General features: G+C 34.6%; 2 protein-coding genes and 1 long non-coding RNA gene across 3 annotated transcripts; 2 read left to right on the plus strand and 1 right to left on the minus strand.

Annotated features, from left to right (window-relative positions):
• The first annotated feature begins 283 nt into the window (after positions 1-283).
• Positions 284-722, plus strand: LOC121235667. Its single transcript, XR_005934587.1, has 2 exons — positions 284-342; positions 563-722. It is a non-coding gene; the product is annotated as an uncharacterized LOC121235667 (long non-coding RNA).
• Positions 723-8,191: 7,469 nt separating this feature from the next.
• Positions 8,192-9,933, plus strand: LOC121235808 (transcription factor FER-LIKE IRON DEFICIENCY-INDUCED TRANSCRIPTION FACTOR). Its single transcript, XM_041132232.1, has 4 exons — positions 8,192-8,713; positions 9,054-9,257; positions 9,343-9,516; positions 9,630-9,933. Exons 1-4 carry the CDS (start codon positions 8,237-8,239, stop codon positions 9,732-9,734), a joined length of 960 nt encoding a protein of 319 aa, XP_040988166.1. The 5' UTR covers positions 8,192-8,236; the 3' UTR covers positions 9,735-9,933.
• Positions 9,934-12,031: 2,098 nt separating this feature from the next.
• On the minus strand, positions 12,032-12,455 carry LOC121268856 (28 kDa heat- and acid-stable phosphoprotein-like). Its single transcript, XM_041173120.1, has one exon. The coding sequence runs from the start codon at positions 12,387-12,389 to the stop codon at positions 12,081-12,083; it is 309 nt and encodes a 102-aa protein (XP_041029054.1). The 5' UTR covers positions 12,390-12,455; the 3' UTR covers positions 12,032-12,080.
• Positions 12,456-19,486: the final 7,031 nt, after the last annotated feature.

The raw sequence follows: 19,486 nt of genomic DNA on the forward strand, positions 1-19,486 counted from the left end.
GAATGTGTTTTAACCTTGATGTTCCCTTGTTCGACCAGAGAACCCATTTTGCTCTTGCATTTGAACTTTCCTGGTGGCTGGCATAAGGAGAAGGAAGCTATAAATTTGACTATGAGGTCTGGATATTGAGTTTTTCCAGTAAATCCATGTGCTTATAAACTGAAATCTTCTATTGGTTTTGCTATTGACATTGTTCCTCAATATTTATTCACATTATTTTGCTCTATTTCATTTTGGCCTCAATGTTGGAAGCAATAATAAATCTTTTACTGTAGGTGCTGTCAAGAGGTGGAGGACCCTTTTCAGCTGGTGGACCTGGAAAGGGGACGTATTCACGCCTATGTAGCTTCTCAAATAGTTGTGTGACTAAGACCTATAATACATTTAAGTTATTGGTTTTGAAACTTGTTCATAGATTAGCTTTTTTATTTTATTATGGTGTTGTTAATAGATTACAAAACATATGGTTATTAGGTTTTCTCTATTTTATGTTTGTAACAAAAATGGTTTATGCGTCGATCCTTGATGCATTTGCTCCTTTTATTTTTTGGTTCTTTCTCAGTTGTAATCTAAGTATGCTGATATGATGAGCAGATCTTCGTGTTTTTAATGAGTATCCACAATTTCAGTCAATTTCTGCATTCAGCAGCATCTACAAAAATACTGGCATATTTGGCATCCAAGCTACCACGGTGAACCATCTATTTTCACCTTTTATTAATTGGGTAGATCAGAAATTTATAGTTTCATGATATATTGTAAGAGTGGAATATCTCAGTTTATATTTTCTGCATGTTCACTGGTTTTCTTTATAGTATGTATTTGGTGTCAAACCAAAATCAAAGTACTCCATAGATTCTCCAGAGAATGACTTGTAAAAATATTTTTTAGTCTATTTTTATGTACTCTTGAGAGATAAAAATGGGTATCCCATATGGGTGAAGAAATGTTAGAAAATGTACAAATGGTTTTTATTTTATCCTTCTTTCCCCAAGAAGGGAAAGGAAATGCTTATCAGAAGCTGAAGTGCATATTTGATGGTTAACGAGCACGAGGTTGTAGTTTTTTATGATACCATTAAGTGGGGTGTCTAATCTAGGTTGGACACGGGTTGCTTTGGTTCAATATGGGGGTGAGGGGGTGTTTTTACTCCTTTCTCTCTGTCTTTTTCCCCCTCTTTTAATATGAGCTGTTTGATTCCATAGCATGGTTAAGTGACAGCATGATTGCAATCTGTTTTTTATGGTACTTGTCATTGAGGTATTGTGATCTGTTGGAAAGTTATTATGGCAAGACATACCTCATTTCCCTTTTTTCTGCATGCATAAAGGTCATATAGTCCTTTGCTTGCCATGGTCATGTGCAAGCAATTATCCATTTTTAGAAGAATCTTCAAAATTGTTGGGTTCCAGGAAGTCTTTAGAGTGCTCCTATTTCTGGATCTTATTTGTTTGTTCTGTCCATAGTATATTTCCACTTAAAGATTTTTTTTTTTTCTTTTCCTTTTTTTTTCCTTTTTTTTTTCCTGAATTCAGGGTTCTGATTTCGTGTCACAAGCCATCAAAATAGTGGTGAATGAGCTTATCTCAGTTGCAACTCCTCAAGAAGGTTGTCGCCACACCTTTATGTTGGGTAGCGTTGTCTTTTCAGTGCGACATCTAAATCTTGGGCCTTGTTTTTGACATATTATTCCTGAATTTATTTATTCCTGATCAGTACTTATTTATTTTATAACTTGTATATATATATGTGTATTTTGTAGATTCTTGCATCTGAAGATATAGGTAGACAATTTCTGATCTATGGTGAGAGGTATGGCCTGAGTCATGATTATCCAAGAACTTGTAGACTACATTGTGTATGCATCAATCCACAATAAATTCTTCTTGTGTTTATGCCATGCACTGTATGTGGATATCCCTTCCATATGTTTATTTTCCGCACGCATATTAGGTGTTTTCATTGTATTATTGTTTGAATAGATAGAGAATGAGTTGAGTTGTGTGAACAAGTTTTACATTAGTTTTACCATGAAATGAAAAAGAAAATCAGAAATTGCAGTGGTTTTGGCTCCAACTAAAAGTGCTTGTTATGTCATGCTTCTACTGTCAAAATGAGATGTAAAATACATTGTAGGTCATGTGTAGATTAGCATGGACAGAATTCAAATTAGATCATTTAACATGCATTGCCAAAGTTTAGTCATACTTTGTAGTTTTTAATCATGTTTTACATTGTAAAGTTTTATTGGTCCTGAAAATGCTCGAGTGGAATGCATGTCTTTTCTCACTTGTGTTGAGTCATTGCAGCAGAATGTGCTGCCTAAATAGTTTGGGATTTATATTGTGAGGTTTTGTGCATTATGTTCTGTATTTCCTTAGATTTTTCTTTCATGCCAAGTTGATGATTGTGCTTTTATTGTTGGGTTAGTTTCACTTAGTTTCTACTCCTGTCATTGATAGAGTTTCTGTGTTTTATTAATTTCTTTTATCTCCAATAGGATATAAATCTGAAACCATTTATGTAATTTATTGGCTTGGAAACTCAATCAATATTTCAACACAAAGCCTTTATAGTATACACTACTAATGCTTTCGCATGGGCTTGAATTTCTTGGAGATAATTGGTTATAAGGTCTAACTTGTGAGATTACAAGATGATTATAGGTGTTTCTAATGTCTTCATGTCTATCGGAGTAGCACCCCTATTGGAGTAGCACCCCTTTGATTTCTACAGATCCTGAAAATATTCACAAATCTTCACCATCAAGTGCGTACTGGAACTAATATTATACCCTTTTTGCCTAGCTAGTAGAGAATGAAAAGAAAACAAAGACAACTACGTACGTCTAGTCAATCAAAGGATGGATCATTCGTGGATCATAAATTCATGTATTTGCTTTACAAGAGGCTCTTTATAAATAATCTATACTATTTATCCAGATCGCCTTTACTTGTGTGGTATTTCCCTATCTTCTTCTTGCTTACAGGGTACAACCTGCTTATCTGATGAAATACCCAAATTTTGTAGAAAGAATATTCTATGACTCCAGGTAACATCTTTTATTGATGTGGGTGCTTACATATGTCAAACAAATCCAATATTTCGTGTTATACACAAGAAAAATGTGTTTAGATTAAGCACTCATATTGACACCTCTTGTTCCCGGATCTTGTGAACAAATAGATGCTTTATTCTTGCCTTTTTGTGATAACAACCCTTGTTGCCATGATTGCCAACCAAGTAATGATATCTGCTACCTTTTCATGTGTGAAACAGTCTATGGCTCTTGGATACTTCCCGAGGCTGAAGATAATTCACACCTTGAGACGAAAAATGGGTCGAATTTACATCCTTGTAATGAATTGGTTTTTAATGATCATGTGTATAGCTGTAGTTGCCACCTTTCAGAGCCCTATAGATATTGCCAATGCATATGGTTAAGTATCTTCCTCCTGTTCTTCTTCTTGGAAGTGTCTTTTAGGAAAATACTATCTTAATGTTTATCGGTTGGTTATCATGTAAAAATAAGCCGTGTATTGTGTTCAGAATCTTGCTAACCAAATTCAGTTCGTTCTTGCAGGCATAGCTGAAGTTGGTGTCATGATTGTGGGCACCACCATGGTGACACTTGGAATGCTTCTAATCTGGCACACCAACCTGTTATTGGTTTTGTGCTTCCCCCTTGTGCAATTGTTTTTTTGAGCAAGAACTTGGATGTGTATTATATTTTTTTATGTATTCTGTTTTTGTGCTTTTTTTTTTTCCTTAATTTTCTGAAAAACCTTTTTCGACGAGTAAAATTTGCTGGAAATAGATTTTTTTTTCATTGAGTAAACTTATTTATAGTGTGATCGCCGTAAAAGCTCTCTTTCGGTGACAATTACCCGCTGAAAAAAATATTTGACAATTTATTAACCTTTTGAGATGATATATATCATCGCTATTGACTTTTCTCAACAATTTGATGGTAAATGAAAATGCTATTTCTGTTGATTTTTGAGACAGTTGTGAGGACAAAAATCATTGGGAATAGTATATCTTTGCGACGATTTTTGTCTATCGCTAAAATTGATTAGAATTGAAGGCTGCTTAATTTTGTCGAAAATGCAATAAATTAAAAATGCCGAAATTGATTAAATTCAACAATTATGGGAGTATTTGCTACAATTTTGAATGCTTGAAAATGTCTGATTTCTTGTAGTGGATCAAAATTCAATAGAAATATGTGAAATGAAAAAAAGGAGAATGTGAGAAATTTATTTTTGAAGACTACCTTATTATTGTCATAGAATTGAATACATAGTTTAGATTTTTATATAAAAGAAAAATTTTTAGATAAAAGAAATTACATTAATGAGAAGTTTGAATTTATGTCTAACAAACAGCATGCTAGTAGCAACTACGTGGATGTTTAATAAATCCAGCCACAAATATAAATAAAATAGCTCTAATCTTCCAAATATGCAGGAAAAAAAGTATAAGAAAAATGTTGTAGTCACCAATATAATTGGAGGATTTCTACCGATTTGCTTTTATTATTATTTACTTATGTTTAGGTAAAAGTCAGTTTTAATTTAGAGATGAGTTGAGATCTCACTATTATTTATTGAGAAATGAGTTGAAATCTCACTACTATTCATTATTATTTACAAATTTTAACTCACAAATTTTACTTTTATTCATAATCTATCTCAATTTATTTCATCTCATCTTTCAATCCAAACATGGCCTCAGTGATTTTGAATAATTTTGTATTTTTGTATTTTTTTTAAATATTTGAGTCCAGAGTTTAATAGAGTGCCTAGTTGCCATGAACTGTATAATTTGGGCCACCACATGGCGGCCAGAGGCCTGGCCGTTCATGGGTAGCCCAATTTAGTTCCTTCTTGGTAGCTAGACGGTCTCAGCTATGGTTTGCAGCTTTTAGAGTTGGACATTTATTTTGTAAATATATAAATGACTTTTAGTAAATATATAAATGATTTTATTTTATTTTTTATTTGAGAAACATTGGAAAACCCATTCTTACAACTTTTCGCAAGCATTTCTCATACATTTTCATCTCATCTACATAATATACTAACCCAAATATGCACATCAAAGAAACTCCAACCGGATCTAAAATTATCAGTTTCAGCAGTGTAAAATCTCCACTTGTTCTAAAAGTTTAAACTAATAAGAAAATACTAATTTAATTATTTGTATTATATTCTTAATACTCTCCTTAACGTGTATGCCAAACTCTCCCTCAATGAGTGGGTTTAATATGTAGAATATTTAATTAAATAAATTAGAAGAGTATAAAGTTAGGGTTCGAATTTAGAATCTCGATACCATGTAAAATCTCCACTTATACCAAAAGTTTAAACTGATAAGAAAAAATACGTAGAGTTAATTATTTTTATTATATACTTAACAAGCTGAAAAACTTCTATTTCAGAAATTCAATTTCACTTCTGAATATATATTTTTCTGAATATAATACTTTTAATTGCAATGTCTCAACTGAATTAATCCAGTAGATAGGAAAATTGTCTATAAGACACATGCAAGAGCCGTGGAAGGCTTTGGCCACACACCCTTAAAATAAAATTATGTGGAGGGTGGAAGCTGTGGAGGTCGCGTCGGGGCCTGTCCCGCATGCTTGTAGTATTGTTTGACACGCTTCCTTTTTAAAAAAGCAACAACAGTACGGTACTACTCATAATCGCATTAACCTTGCCTCCATGTCTCTATCTATGCAAGTATTTAATTTTGAAGAGAGAACTTATGCCAATTGGAGTTTTTAAGTGTCGTCACCAATCAAGGATACCCAGTACATGACCTAGACTGAAGCAAATCTTGTTTAGAGTATTCAGAATTCTAGTTCAATCCAAAAGAAGAAGAAGGAGGGAAATTAAAAAAACAGAGGATTTGATGAACTCATCATGACATCATTTTAAATACCATCCGCACCTTATAAAAATATGATAAAGCATATAATTAGGTATCTGTTTATGTCAAGATACAAAAAATTTGGATACATTAATCCGACCAATATTTGTGTTCAATATATACAAAGGGAATAAAAAGAAAAAGAAAACAGAAATTAGACCCTACGATTGATCAAAAACTGCTAGATAGTTAAAAGTTAGGTATCTGAAAAAAGAAAATAGTTAAAAGTTAGCTAGGTACCTAACTGCTAGATAGCCTCGTTTGTTTTCGTATATGAGATGAGATGAATTGAAATTAGATTTAAAAGTTAAATAAAATATTGTTAGAATATATTTTTTTTTAATATTATTTTTATTTTAATATTTGAAAAAGTTGAATTGTTTATTTTATTTTATGTAAAAATTTAAAAAAGTCTTAATAATTAGGTGAGATGAGATGAGTTGTAAAAATAAACGAGTTAAGAGGAGTTGTATTCTAATTATCATAATTATTTGTCTGAACTCTAAGGGCAGGTTTGGGGGATAGGATGAGACACAAAATTCTCATTTTATCTCATCTCATCATTACACCTTTTTTAAATCTTCATACAAAATATAATAAACAATTCAACTTTTTCAAATCTCAATTCACATTTTTCAAATCCCAATTCAATAATAATATTAAAACACAATATTTTAAACTCTCAAACAAAACACAAAATTCTCATCTCACCTCCCAAACCTGCCCTAAGTGTTAGATCTACTGTAAACGTCTAACACTTGCATACTCTAGGTTTTTATCTCTAAAATGTTATTTCAAGTTTCGAGTTTCTTATAATATATATATATATATATATATATATATATATAAAAGTAATACTAGGTAGAGCTTTAGTATGTACAAATCCATTTCGAAAAAAGTAAGATTTATTATTAAAAGTAGAGTTTTTTTTATATAAATCTTATATTTATCTATTTTTTCAAATAGAATGCACGATATTTGTATATCTTTAAACTGTACAAATAATTTCTCTATATATAATGATAATGATTTCCCCTAGTACTACTCTAAGTTCCTATCCGTGAGTACTGTGAGGTTGAACCTAAATAAATTGTTAAAAAATAGAAAGAGAAGAGAAAACACATAATTTCTTTTCTTTCTTTAATTAGATTGTTGAAATCAAACGGATGAGGACTCTCAACAAGTATTGACAATTGGAGCGTTGAAATTTAAGCCTGCTATTTTATAATTAGGTGTTGAATTGATCAAATAGTACTACTAATTAGCTAGCTTTACCCATTCAACTTGAACATTTATATATTAATTGTTGTGTTCTATATATATATATATATATATATATATATAGATGAAAAGCTTGAGTTAATTTGGTTAGAAGCAACTCAAGTTAGATATCAAACTCATCATATGTATAGACGTTCCTTGGTGCTCAAATTTTAGAGTTTAGACACATAATTAAGTATATTAAAAAATTAAATATTCAAACAATACTGTAAGATACACTTCGTATATTTATTTCTCGTATTCTAAACTCGATCTAGTATTTAGAAATTAAGTTTAAAAGGTTCGATCTCATATGAGAAATCGCTACTATATTTAAATTAAAACTGTTTGGATATATAAATGATATCATCTCATCTCATCTCATCTCATTATCATTACAAGTTTTCTAAATTTTTACACAAAATATAATAAACAATTTAACTTTTTTAAATCTCAAAACAATAATAATTTTAAAAAATAATATTCTAATAATATTTTATTTAACTCATCTAAAACTATTTCATCTCAATATCCAAACCACCCTCGAGTATAAATTAAGAGTCTAAACGGAATCAATTTGTTATTAACTAGTAAAACAAACGCATGCGCAATATCGTAAATTGTCACATCATGACTTTCTAATCTCCCTGTATTCTTCTATTTTCTAACACTCCACAAGGAATCCTAGACAACAGAAAGCAATTATCGGGTAAAAAAAAAACAAAAAAAATTTAATTATCTGTACAGTTTCTTCTTGGTCGGAAGCATCATTATAAACAACGCTAATTAAATACTAGTACGAGATACATGATTACACCAAGTGATTCCCTTAATCCCAGTATTAAAATCCTCAGATTTGTCAACCCCCCATATTTTAATGGTATTAAACCGTAGGATAGAAAACGTCCGATTTGATTCCGTTCACACCAAAAATTATATATATATATATATATAAACCATTTCAAGATTAATGTACGTTCTCGTAACAAATTAGTAGTAGTAAACCCTTCTTCCCCTCGAGAAATTTGATAGGGATATCATGGATGCCTCTGCAGAAAACTCATTGATGCACCTCAATGACTTTGATCATGCGTTGCATGATTTCATCGAAGAGGCTAACTTCAATCAATGCATCGATTTGATTCGAGGAGAATGTGAAGACCCAGTTGTGGATTTTGATACTCATGACCTTATCCATGGATGTTTTATGGATAACCAGTTTGGAGTATTGGCCCCGCCGGGGGACATGTATGATTACAATGCAACAATGGTGTCCGACGTCCCAGATCATTCGATTTTTCATAAGTTGCCATGTTTTGAAGGGAATGCGATGGACCATGAAGAGGATATTGATGACGAGGATTCTTCTGCTACCACCACCACGACAACTACAACGCCGACAAAGAGATCAGGAAAGGTTGATAGGTCAAGAACTTTGATCTCAGAGCGTAGGAGAAGGGGAAGGATGAAGGAGAAGCTTTATGCATTGCGTTCCTTGGTCCCTAACATAACCAAAGTATGTCTGGCCCTTTTAGGTGAACATATATAATTTGTTTGCATCTCTGATTATGATGATTATCCAATTCATTATTAGGTTGCATATATAGTAATTAACCCATGTTGCGAAGAGCACTAAACTAACTAGATGATCAAGAAGTTTTGCTGAAATCAAAAGGGAATTAGAAGTCCAGTGTCTTTTTTTTTTTTTTTTTTTTTTTTTTATTGAAGTACTCCAGTTTACCTAGACATGAAGTTATGATCTCCATGTATAGAATGGCTGCATGCATGGCACATTTCGTTGCAAATCTTGAGCATGACTATATAAACGATATTGGTTGGACATGCATGTACTGCAGATGGACAAGGCCTCCATTGTTGGAGACGCTGTGCTTTATGTGCAAGAACTGCAAATGAAGGCTAAGAAGCTGAAAGCTGAGATCGCGGGTCTTGAAGCATCTTTAGCAGGATCAAAAATATATGATCAAGGACCAACTCATGAAAGCCCTAAGAAGACTCAAGTGCAACAAGGCAACCATCTGATTTGCAAGAAGATCATACAGGTTAATTTATTTGGAAGAAATCATTCAGTCATTTTATATACTGCCGTGGGAAAGTACTTAACGAAATGTTCGTGTGTCAATGTAGATGGATGTGTTTCAAGTGGAGGAAAGAGAGTTTTATGTGAGATTGGCGAGCAGCAAGGGAAGAGGGGTGTCTTTATCACTTTACAAAGCTCTTGAATCCCTTACCGGCTTCATTGTTCAGAGTTCCAACTTGGCCACAGTTTCTGACAGATTTGTACTCACATTCACATTAAATGTATGGTTTTTTCTATTTCTATAATGCCATATTTCCTCTTCCTAAATCTTCTTTTTCCTGTTCCTTCAAGTTTTCATAAGTCTAACTCGTTGGTTGCCATTTGATCAAAATAGGTGAGAGATTGTGAAAAGGAGATGAACTTGCCAAATTTAAAGTTATGGGTTGCCGGGGCTCTCTTGAACCAAGGGTTTGAATTTATAATACCTTTATCTGCCTAATCTCTCTCTCTCTCTCTCTCTCTCTCTCTGCCGGGGCTCTCTTGAACCAAGGGTTTGAAGAATCATGTTTATTGTGCATATATGTATGCAAGTTGCTTGTTAAAGATTAGCTGGTATGCTCTTTGACGTGGGACACCTCATTTTATAAGGTTTTGCCGATGTGACGATCTATCTACCTTATAGGCGCATGCAATTATCCTCTTTTTTCATGATTTATTGAAGTAACAGCAATTGGTGTCCCAAGGCTTCTTTTTTCCATCAATTTGCAACTTGTTTTTTGAGTTATGTAAAATTATTTTATTGAAAATATTGCTTTAATATATGATGACGACGACGATGATGATGATGAATCATACGCGCTGCTAAATATATACTGTACTCAATGACTTTTTTTTTTTGGGGGGGGGGAAGTTATAAACTAAACTAAACAAATAAATGCTTAATGGGCGTGCAACGACATATAAATCGTTAGGAATAGTTATATGCGGTGATTTTAGATACCAATTGCGGCAAAATTAAACGCTGGAAACAAGTGATTTTCTTATTGTGACAGTACTAAGGATCAAACAAAATGCAATTGAACCTTTGCAGGTTTGGGGGGTGAGATGGAAATTTTATGTTTTGTTTGAGAGTTTAAAATATTGTGTTTTAATATTATTATTATTTTAAAATTTAAAAAAGGTGAATTGAGATTTAAAAAAATTGAATTATTTATTATATTTAATTTGTATGAAGATTTAAAAAAAATATAATAATGAGATAAAAATTTTATGTCTCATCCCATCACCTAAACTTGCCGCTGAACTGCTTAGCCTTCTAATTCCCTCGCTTGGCTACTTCTTTAATCCTGGATTAATCTTGTACTAGTGTCAGCAGCCACGCGAGGTACAGATCACCCTCACATCATACATTTCTTTTTTTTTTTTTTTTTCAACGATGTTATATTAATCATTGATGCTCCACCACCACATGGCAACATTAATAATTCATACTGTACATCCGGGTATCTGGATGTACCCGTATGGTGCGGGTCACGGATGTGTAAAATTGGATTCGCACACAAGTTGTAACTGGATACCCAGATTTCAGTCAAAAGCTTGTTAAATACTCAACCATTAATCTAAAGCTCGTAAGACTGCTGTATTCTAATTTAGTTAAATCTTTAATCTTCAAGATCACATCATTCTATCAAGTTTCTAAATTCGATGTTCACGGCGGCCTACTTTATCGACACCGATCCAGTAGTAGTTTTTTCTTTTTTAGTAGCTTCACTCATCTATCAGTATTCAATGAATTAATACTACACTCATACTTAGTACCAAAATATTTTAATTCAGCATATAGGTCGTCCCTTTCGTGACTTGAACTTGTGACATGGTCTCTACTAATCTAATACTAATTATAAAAGATTCAATCATTGATCTAAAAGTCTTATGACTGTTGGATACTAATTTAGTTAAACTTTTAACTCTCATAATCATAAGAAAGCTTTTGTTTTGAGAAACCTGCAATGATAATTTTTCATCCGGGTAGGAAATCTCCTAGGTAAAATGTTCTCTTTGTTTGTCAGATTACGATCATCATGTATAACTTGAACTGAACAATACTCACGTAGATATTCCAGTCCATGGGCAAAATCTATAGCTATTATCTATAATTCCCAGCTCGTGGTGCTTTTGAAAAAAGAAAAGCAACAAGCCAAATTACTACAATATCATAAAAAAAAGCAAGCAAAGCAGTAAACCTGCAAATATACATATACAATTAACTAGACATGACCAGATTACTGCATCAAAACAGTGTATACAAATTACTCCTAATTATTATCCACAACTACAGCCTAAATTATTCACAATAGTTGAAAATTACTTGATAATAGCTTAAGGAAGATTATAAATCGACTCCAAAGTTCCATGAGAAGGTAAGGTACAATCAAAGGGACACTACTCCATGTATCCCACTAGATGCAATTAATAAAGGTAGTGCCAAAGGTCAAAGGCAAGGCTCTCCTTTCATCACATGAAACATTAAAAAAAAACAAAACAAAACATTTAGATGTTGGTGCTTTTGACAAGTTTTGTGTCAGTACCATTAACTTCGACACTCAATTCCTCTTCAACAATAATGAGACCGAACAAGTTTTCCATTTTTTGATTGGTTCAAAAAACCAAACCGAACTAGCTAGTCATTTGTGACTCACTGATCTAGAGAGTTTACAAAGAAAAAAGCTACTTGCACCCGGGGTTGGGAAACCCAGCGTACACGGCCATCCATGTGTACAAAATGAAACGGGGCGTTTCATTTTTTTCCTTGTTCCTGCAGCCTCATGTATCGCTCATGTGCTTTTTATTTTTCTATCTCTTGTCTTTCACACCTTGAGAGTTCAGTCGTTTTCTCCAGATCAACATTTCCTGCCTTCACATTCTTTGCTTTCACCGAATTGGGATTTTCAATCTCAATTAGACCTTGGGTGCCTTTTCGCTTCTCAGGTTCTTTATCTTCTTCTTCTACTTCCTCTTCAAACTCTTCTACCTCTTCTTTGACTTCTTCCTTCTTAAAAGTTCGTGGGCGAGAAGAGCTACCAGCAATCATTTCTTCGCGAGTCGAGAAGTTGCGGTGATCGGTGGGCTTGCCCTTGGACTTTCCTCTACCCATCTTTGAAGCAGAAAACAGAGAGCGAGAGAGGGCGAGGCTGTTTAGTTTGCGCTGTGTTTGGGTGAAACTCTTTGACTTGTCTATGGCTTTCTGTGGTTTCAAATACTAGGCCATAGAAGATAAAAAAAAAAAAAAAAAAATGAAAAAGGCAGCCACTTTGCAGAATTGTGAGTTGGAGGATTTGCTTCTAAGACTTTACCCAAATAATAAGACCTGGGATGGAGGATTTGTTTGTGAGACTGTCTCACTGAGACCCATTTTGGCGTTGGCTAGGATGGTAGGTTTCCTTTGCTTCTGAAATCGTTTTTTGTTTTTTTTCTTTAATAATATCAGCTGACATGGTACTAACCACGTCAGCCGATTCCCCTACAGGTATCCAACGCCGGGTACTTATAGCAGAATTGGTTTACAAAAGAGAGAAAAAAAAATCAAATTTAAATTTTCTATTTTTTGCCAAGTATAAGAAGTAGCAGTGCTTCATAGATATACTGCCAACATCATATTACTATTTCTGCAACGCTTTTCAGAGACTTATATATATATATATTATATATATATATATAAGAAAACAAACTTTCATTAATAAAAGAAAATTACAGACATTTATCAAGCCCAAGGACTTGAGAAAGAAAGTCTAAAATACAATCCCATCTATGTGCTGCCATATACCTTCTCTATGAGCGTAAACAAAACTACATTCAACAAAACATGAAGAGAGAGATTTTCTCTCTGTATAACAATCCTAACATCGATCACTCCATACTGTTTTGCTGTAAAGCCTCCATAGCCAACAAGCAGTCAGATTCTACTAGAAGTATTGTAATGCCCATGCTAACACGCAACTGAAGACTTCAGAACATTGCAGTTAATTCACTTGCTTCAGCTTCCTCAACCTTGTTCTCAATCTTACTAGCAGCCATAATCACATTTCCTTCTTCATCTCTCAGCATTGCACCAATACTTGATTTACATAGCTCTCCAAAAATGGTCCCATCAACATTGAGCTTTAGCATACCTACTGGAGGAGGCTTCTATTGAAAATGATGCTTCAACTGAATGCTTGGTTTAATCCTAACCTCTTTTAAACAAGATAATAGCATTTTCAGCAACCTTTTTTGGATTCAACATCACCTAATCATGCACCACCTTGTTTCTTCTATACCAAAAGCTCCTAGCCAAACTGAAGAAAAGTGGCATCTTATCTTTTAATATTCATTCACATACATTCAAAGCAACTTCATAAACTTTCATTCTAGCATCAATGGACATTTCTGGTATCAACTATTTCCATACACTGTTAATACTATCACAACTGACCAAAGCATGGTGAAGATCTTCACACTGGAAACCACAAAAATAGCATGGCCCCTCAGTTAGTACATGTCTTTCCATTAAATTTTCTTTTGTAGGAAGCCCTTATTTACAAGCACGCCAAGCAAAGATTTTAATTTTACTTGGCATTGGCATCTTCCAAATCTGCTTCCATAGAATTTGATGAGTACCAGTTGTTGAGGCTTCTGCACTATGTGAGCCTAATCTTGCTTTGATGAACCTATAGCAACTTCTCACACTAAATGATCCACTTATCTCACATCTCGCTCAAAACTTGAGTGAGAGAAATATCTTGCTTTAAACAATCTGAATATCAGAGAGTTTTCATCTTGCATCAGCCTCCATCCTTGTTTAGCCAAGAGAGCCAAATTAAAGACCCTAATATCTTTAAACCCCATTCCCCCACATGACTTTGCCTCACACATTCTAGACCAACTTAGCCAATGAATCTTTCTCTCATCTCCTTCTTGTCCCCATTAGAATTTTGACATTAAACCCTACAAATCAGAATACAAACTTGATGGTAAAAGAAAACAATTCATAGAATAAGTTGGAATAGAAAGTGCCACTTTTTTTAATAGCACTTCTTTCCCCTTTGTGATAACATATTTTATTTCCAATATTGAAGTTTTTGCCAAAATTTTTGTTTAATAGAATGAAAAGTTCGATGTCTTGACCTACCCACAATTGGAGGGAGACCTAAATATCTTTCATACTATTGAATCTCACTGTTTCCCCCACAATAGTTTTATCTCTTCTCTAACCTCCCTACTAACATTGCCACTAAAAATCATAGTAGTCTTTTCCTTATTAATCCTTTGACCAGAAACAGCTTCATATTTTTTCAAAATAGCCTACACTATTCTATTTTCCCCCACCTTGGCATTACAAAAAATAACACTATCATCTGCAAATAGCAGATGATTAATGATTGGAGCACCCCTACAAATCTTAAGATCAGAAATCTCCCTCCTCAGCCCTGCTTCCTTTAATAAAGTAGTCAAGCCTTTAGTACAGATAAGAAAGAGATAGGGGACAATGGGTCCCCTTGTCTCAACCCTCTACTTGGTAAAACAGGCACATCAGGATCCCCATTTATGAACACAGAAAATGAAATTAAACTGACACAATACATGATCATGTGGATAAAATTCTGATTGAAACCCATGACTTCCATCATTGATTTTATAAAACTACATTCAACTTTGTCATATGCCTTACTCATGTATAATTTTAGAGACATAACCCCATTTTTCCTCTCTTCTTTTGTTTAAGATAATGAACTAACTCATAGGCAATTAGAACATTATCTGTGATTAGCCGACCAGGGACAAAAGCACTTTGACTCTCCCCAATGACAAAAGAAAAGACAGTTTTCAATCTATTGGATATCACCTTAGCAATCAATTTATAGGCCATATTACAAAGACTAATAGGCCTATAATCACAAACTTTTGAAGGTGAATTCTTTTTTGGAATAAGAGTAATATATGTATGATTTAAGGCAGCTGGAAAATAACATGAATTCAAAGCATCCAAGATTGCAGAAGTCACTGACTCTCCCACCGCATGCCAATATTTTTGGAAAAGAAATTGGAGACATGCCATCTGGACCAGGAGCTTTTGTAGGGTTCATTTGTTGAAGTGCAGCCTTTACCTCATCTTCAGAATAGGCCTTGCTCAAATCCTCATTCATTTGACTAGTTACTCTACCAGCTAAAGGCTCCAAAACATCCAAAGAACCCCTCGAATTTGAAGAAGTAAACAGATTTCTAAAGTAATCAATAGTCAACCTATCCATTCCTTCAGATTCATGTCAAAACCCATTATCATCTTGTAGCTTTACAAGCTTATTCTTCCTCCTTCTCTAAGAAGCCTTCATATGAAAATACTTTGAGTTTTGATCACCTTCTTTGAGCACAGAGCCTTCGATCTTTGTCTCCACATAATTTCATCCCTTTCAAGCCATTTTTGAACTTCATCTCTTGCCAATTCATGTTCATCTCTATTAGCACCCAAATAATCCCTTTCATGAAGCATTACCATATGTTGTTTTACTTAATGAAGCTGTTTTTGCACATGTCCAAAAGAGTGCCTATTCCAAACATCCAACTGATATCCACAAGTTTTAATTAAATCCACCACCTTACTCATACTAGTCTGAGAAGCACACATACCCCAAGTTTCTTTAATAATATCCTCACAAGCTTGCTCACCCACCCACATTGCCTTAAACTTAAATAGTTTCCTTGTTTTTGAAGACTCCACTACCCCCTCCAGATCCACCCATAAAGGAACATGATCCGAATATGCCATCAAACCATGAGTGACAGTAGCATTAGGAAATATTTGCCACCAAGAAGTGTTAGCCAAACACCTATCTAGCCTCTTAATTATACATTGTGCCCCTTCTCTACTATTACACCATGTAAAAGGATACCATTTAAAACCCAAATCCCTCAAACCACACTCTCCTACCACATCCCTAAAAAATGCAATATGCCTCTCAGGACGAGGCCTCCCACCCCTCTTCTCATGATGGTGTAATACCTCATTAAAGTCTCCCAAAATCAACTAAGGATCCTCATTATTAAGACACAAAGACCTAATCAAATCCCAAGTCCTATATCCCTGATTCGCATTTGGGTTTCCATATATTCCAGTTAAAAACCAATATCCATTCCTCAAATTATCACACTTGACATCAACATCAATATGAGAATTAGAAAAATTAATAATAGACAAATCCACCTCCTTCCCCCATAACATTGCTAAACCCCCCCATTCTTCCAAAAGAACCAATAGGTAAACAATTAGAAAAATCTAATTTGTATTTACATTGCTCGAACTCACAGACAGTGAATCTAATTTCCTGCAAGAACAACACATCGGGCCCTTCCTTCTTGATCATATCATAGAGGGTGAATGCCCTGTGGGTTCCCAAGCCCATCGGCATTCTAGCTCATTATCTTCATAGCTCCTGGCGGCGTTGGACACCAGCCATTGCCGATCTTTCTGCTGTTGGAACCACATCCTCGCCCGCAGCAGACGTGGTGAGATTTTGCCTCTTTGCCAACCCGCCATTAGTCTCCTCACCCACGTCCTCATCATAACAGAACACTTTCCTTTTCCTCAAACCACCCAAAGACCGTTTTGCTATTATCATCGGATCTGTCGCTTCATTAAGAAACGACACTCATTTCCACTTTCTGCTAGTAATACCATCAGGTTTCCCACATTTAGCAAGGTCCTTCTCAGTCAGCCTTTGAACCCCAGTAGACCCATCACTTGATACAATAGCCATGGACTTCTCATGCACAGGAGCAGATATAACAGACGTTCTCGACTAGGCAAGCCCATCCTTATCCGGCCCATCATTACTAGGTAACTGTTCTTCACTCCCATTATCATAACAGTTAGCAACTGCATTAAACTCAAAACCACCTTCCAAAACCTAAACATCTATCTTCTCAGAAGTCTTCTCCACAAAACTCTCCAACTGCTTATCCTTATTCAATGTGGCTATTACCTCCGTTGCTGTTACATTTTGAAATTCATCATGATAATCACTTCCGTAATTCACACCACCTGCACCTCCTATCGAAGACTCTCTAGCTGTCTTAGTCGAAACTTCTCCACCGTTCTTCACCGGAGCTGAGATCCCCACAGAAGGTGATCTTTGTCGCATTGGAACATTCTCCCTCATCTTCCAACCATTTCTATGATCTCCAAAACCAGTAGCTCTCAACCATGCATCATATGGAAGATCAACACCTTCAGATTGCACCTTCAGATTGCATAGACATTTGTTTCCATAAGAGGCAATCCTTATCAACATGGCCAAGACAACACAACCCATAACAGAAGTTGGGAAGTTTTTCGTAAGAAAATCTAACCCAAAAGAATTTACCTACAGCAATGAAAATTTTGGTACCTCGTAACAGAGGATATAGGACATTAATAGCAACTCGAACTCTCATATACTCCCCCCAAGCCATTTTACCCTCATCCAGATCCACCTCCTCTACCTTGCCACTTTTGTTTACTACCAGACGTCCCACATATTTGTTCCTAGCCATAAGAGGAAGATCATGGAGTCAAATCCAAAACAAAGCCTTTGTGAGTTGAATTTGTTGAACCTATTGACAACCATCTACCTCATTCATCAATACAAGCTGCTTATCAAACAACCATGGGCCCTCTCTGATCACACGTTCTTTATCTCGGCGGTCATCGAAATCCACAAAAAATAGAACTGCACTTAGATCATGGAAACATACTCGCATCTCAAGCCTCCATGCTTTCCTCACCGTAGCTTTAAATATTTCCTTGTTATAATACTTCTTTGTTAACAGTTTCAATATCAAACACTTGCCCCCACTTAAGATTTTATCTTCTAACTTTTCCTGCTCCACCACAACCTCATCAGTCTCCTGCTCAGTCAAAGAAAGTTGTGTATACAAATCATTCAGATTTTCCTCCATAGATCTTGACCATAACAATCCAAATCTAAGCAAGAAAGAAAACTGCAACATAGGCAGTAGAATCGCCTCTACATAGGAGACCTAGAGAGCTTTCTTCTCTTCTCTTCTCTTCAAAGACTTTAAATAGCTACACTCGTATAAAGAATTAGGGTACCAAATATATATACATGTATGGTTTTACCACATAAATCAATTGCACTCACAACAATTACCTTGTCTTCATCATGAACAAGCTTTTAGGAATTAAATGCTTATTCATTGAAGAATTGTGAATATGGATGATCTTCTAAAAAAATCTCTAGCTCATTGTACGTGACCTCAAATATACTATTCCAGCAACTTTGTACAATTGAGCACGCTTTGTACAAAATGTGTCAGGGTGAGGATGGTGTGTTGATGAGCATGGCATCTAATATGAAGCTTAAGTTTGATAAATATTGAGGGAACACGGATAAGATGACATGATTGTTTATGTAGCTTTTGTCCTTAACTCTCGATTTAAGATTATGTCCTTGACATAATGGTTGAAAACCGAATATTCGACCAGATTGTAACTGGTTTTACCTGGATAGGTATCCGCTTGTTTTTAAAAATCCGGATGTGGATCCAGATGTGTACTATTTCGATTTTAATAGTTTAGAGTTTAAACTGTAAAAATCTCGTCATAATTTAATGGTCCAGACTGTACTTTTCCCTTACACAAAGGATACATAATTATCTCACTGTTGTTAGCTTTCAAAGTTGTAATTAGTTTGAATAAGCTTTATACGCTTAAGTGAGAGCCATTAAATCCATCAGTAGTTAGATATATTGGATAGGATTATTGATAAATAAATAAACGTTTCATAAATGATAAGGAGGTTGAGGTTCCTCAAATCATCATATAATGAAATGATTGAGGAATCAAATTTACTCTATTTGTTGTTTACTTCATTTTCAATTCTAATCTGTCTTTGAATTGCTACATACATAAGTGCTGTAAATTTACTTTGATTGATATCATCATATAGGCATTTTTTTATTCTATTTTTGTATTCTCCAGCACAATAGGCAGTAATAATTGATAGTCGATGGATGCTAAGGGAAAATAAACTGATATTTGATGATTTGCATGGCAGGACAACAGGGAATCAAACAAGAGAAATGATATTTGCAGTCGTGGAGTTTGCAAGCGTCATGCAATCTTTTTGAAAAAGTGAGTAAATACGGGACCCATATGAAAAAAAATTAATTTTTTAATAGTGGACAACACTCTTTTCAAAAGCGATTGTGCGGTGCTTG

Source organism: Juglans microcarpa x Juglans regia, chromosome 6D (genome assembly GCF_004785595.1).
Source record: "Juglans microcarpa x Juglans regia isolate MS1-56 chromosome 6D, Jm3101_v1.0, whole genome shotgun sequence".
NCBI classification, from domain to species: domain Eukaryota; kingdom Viridiplantae; phylum Streptophyta; class Magnoliopsida; order Fagales; family Juglandaceae; genus Juglans; species Juglans microcarpa x Juglans regia.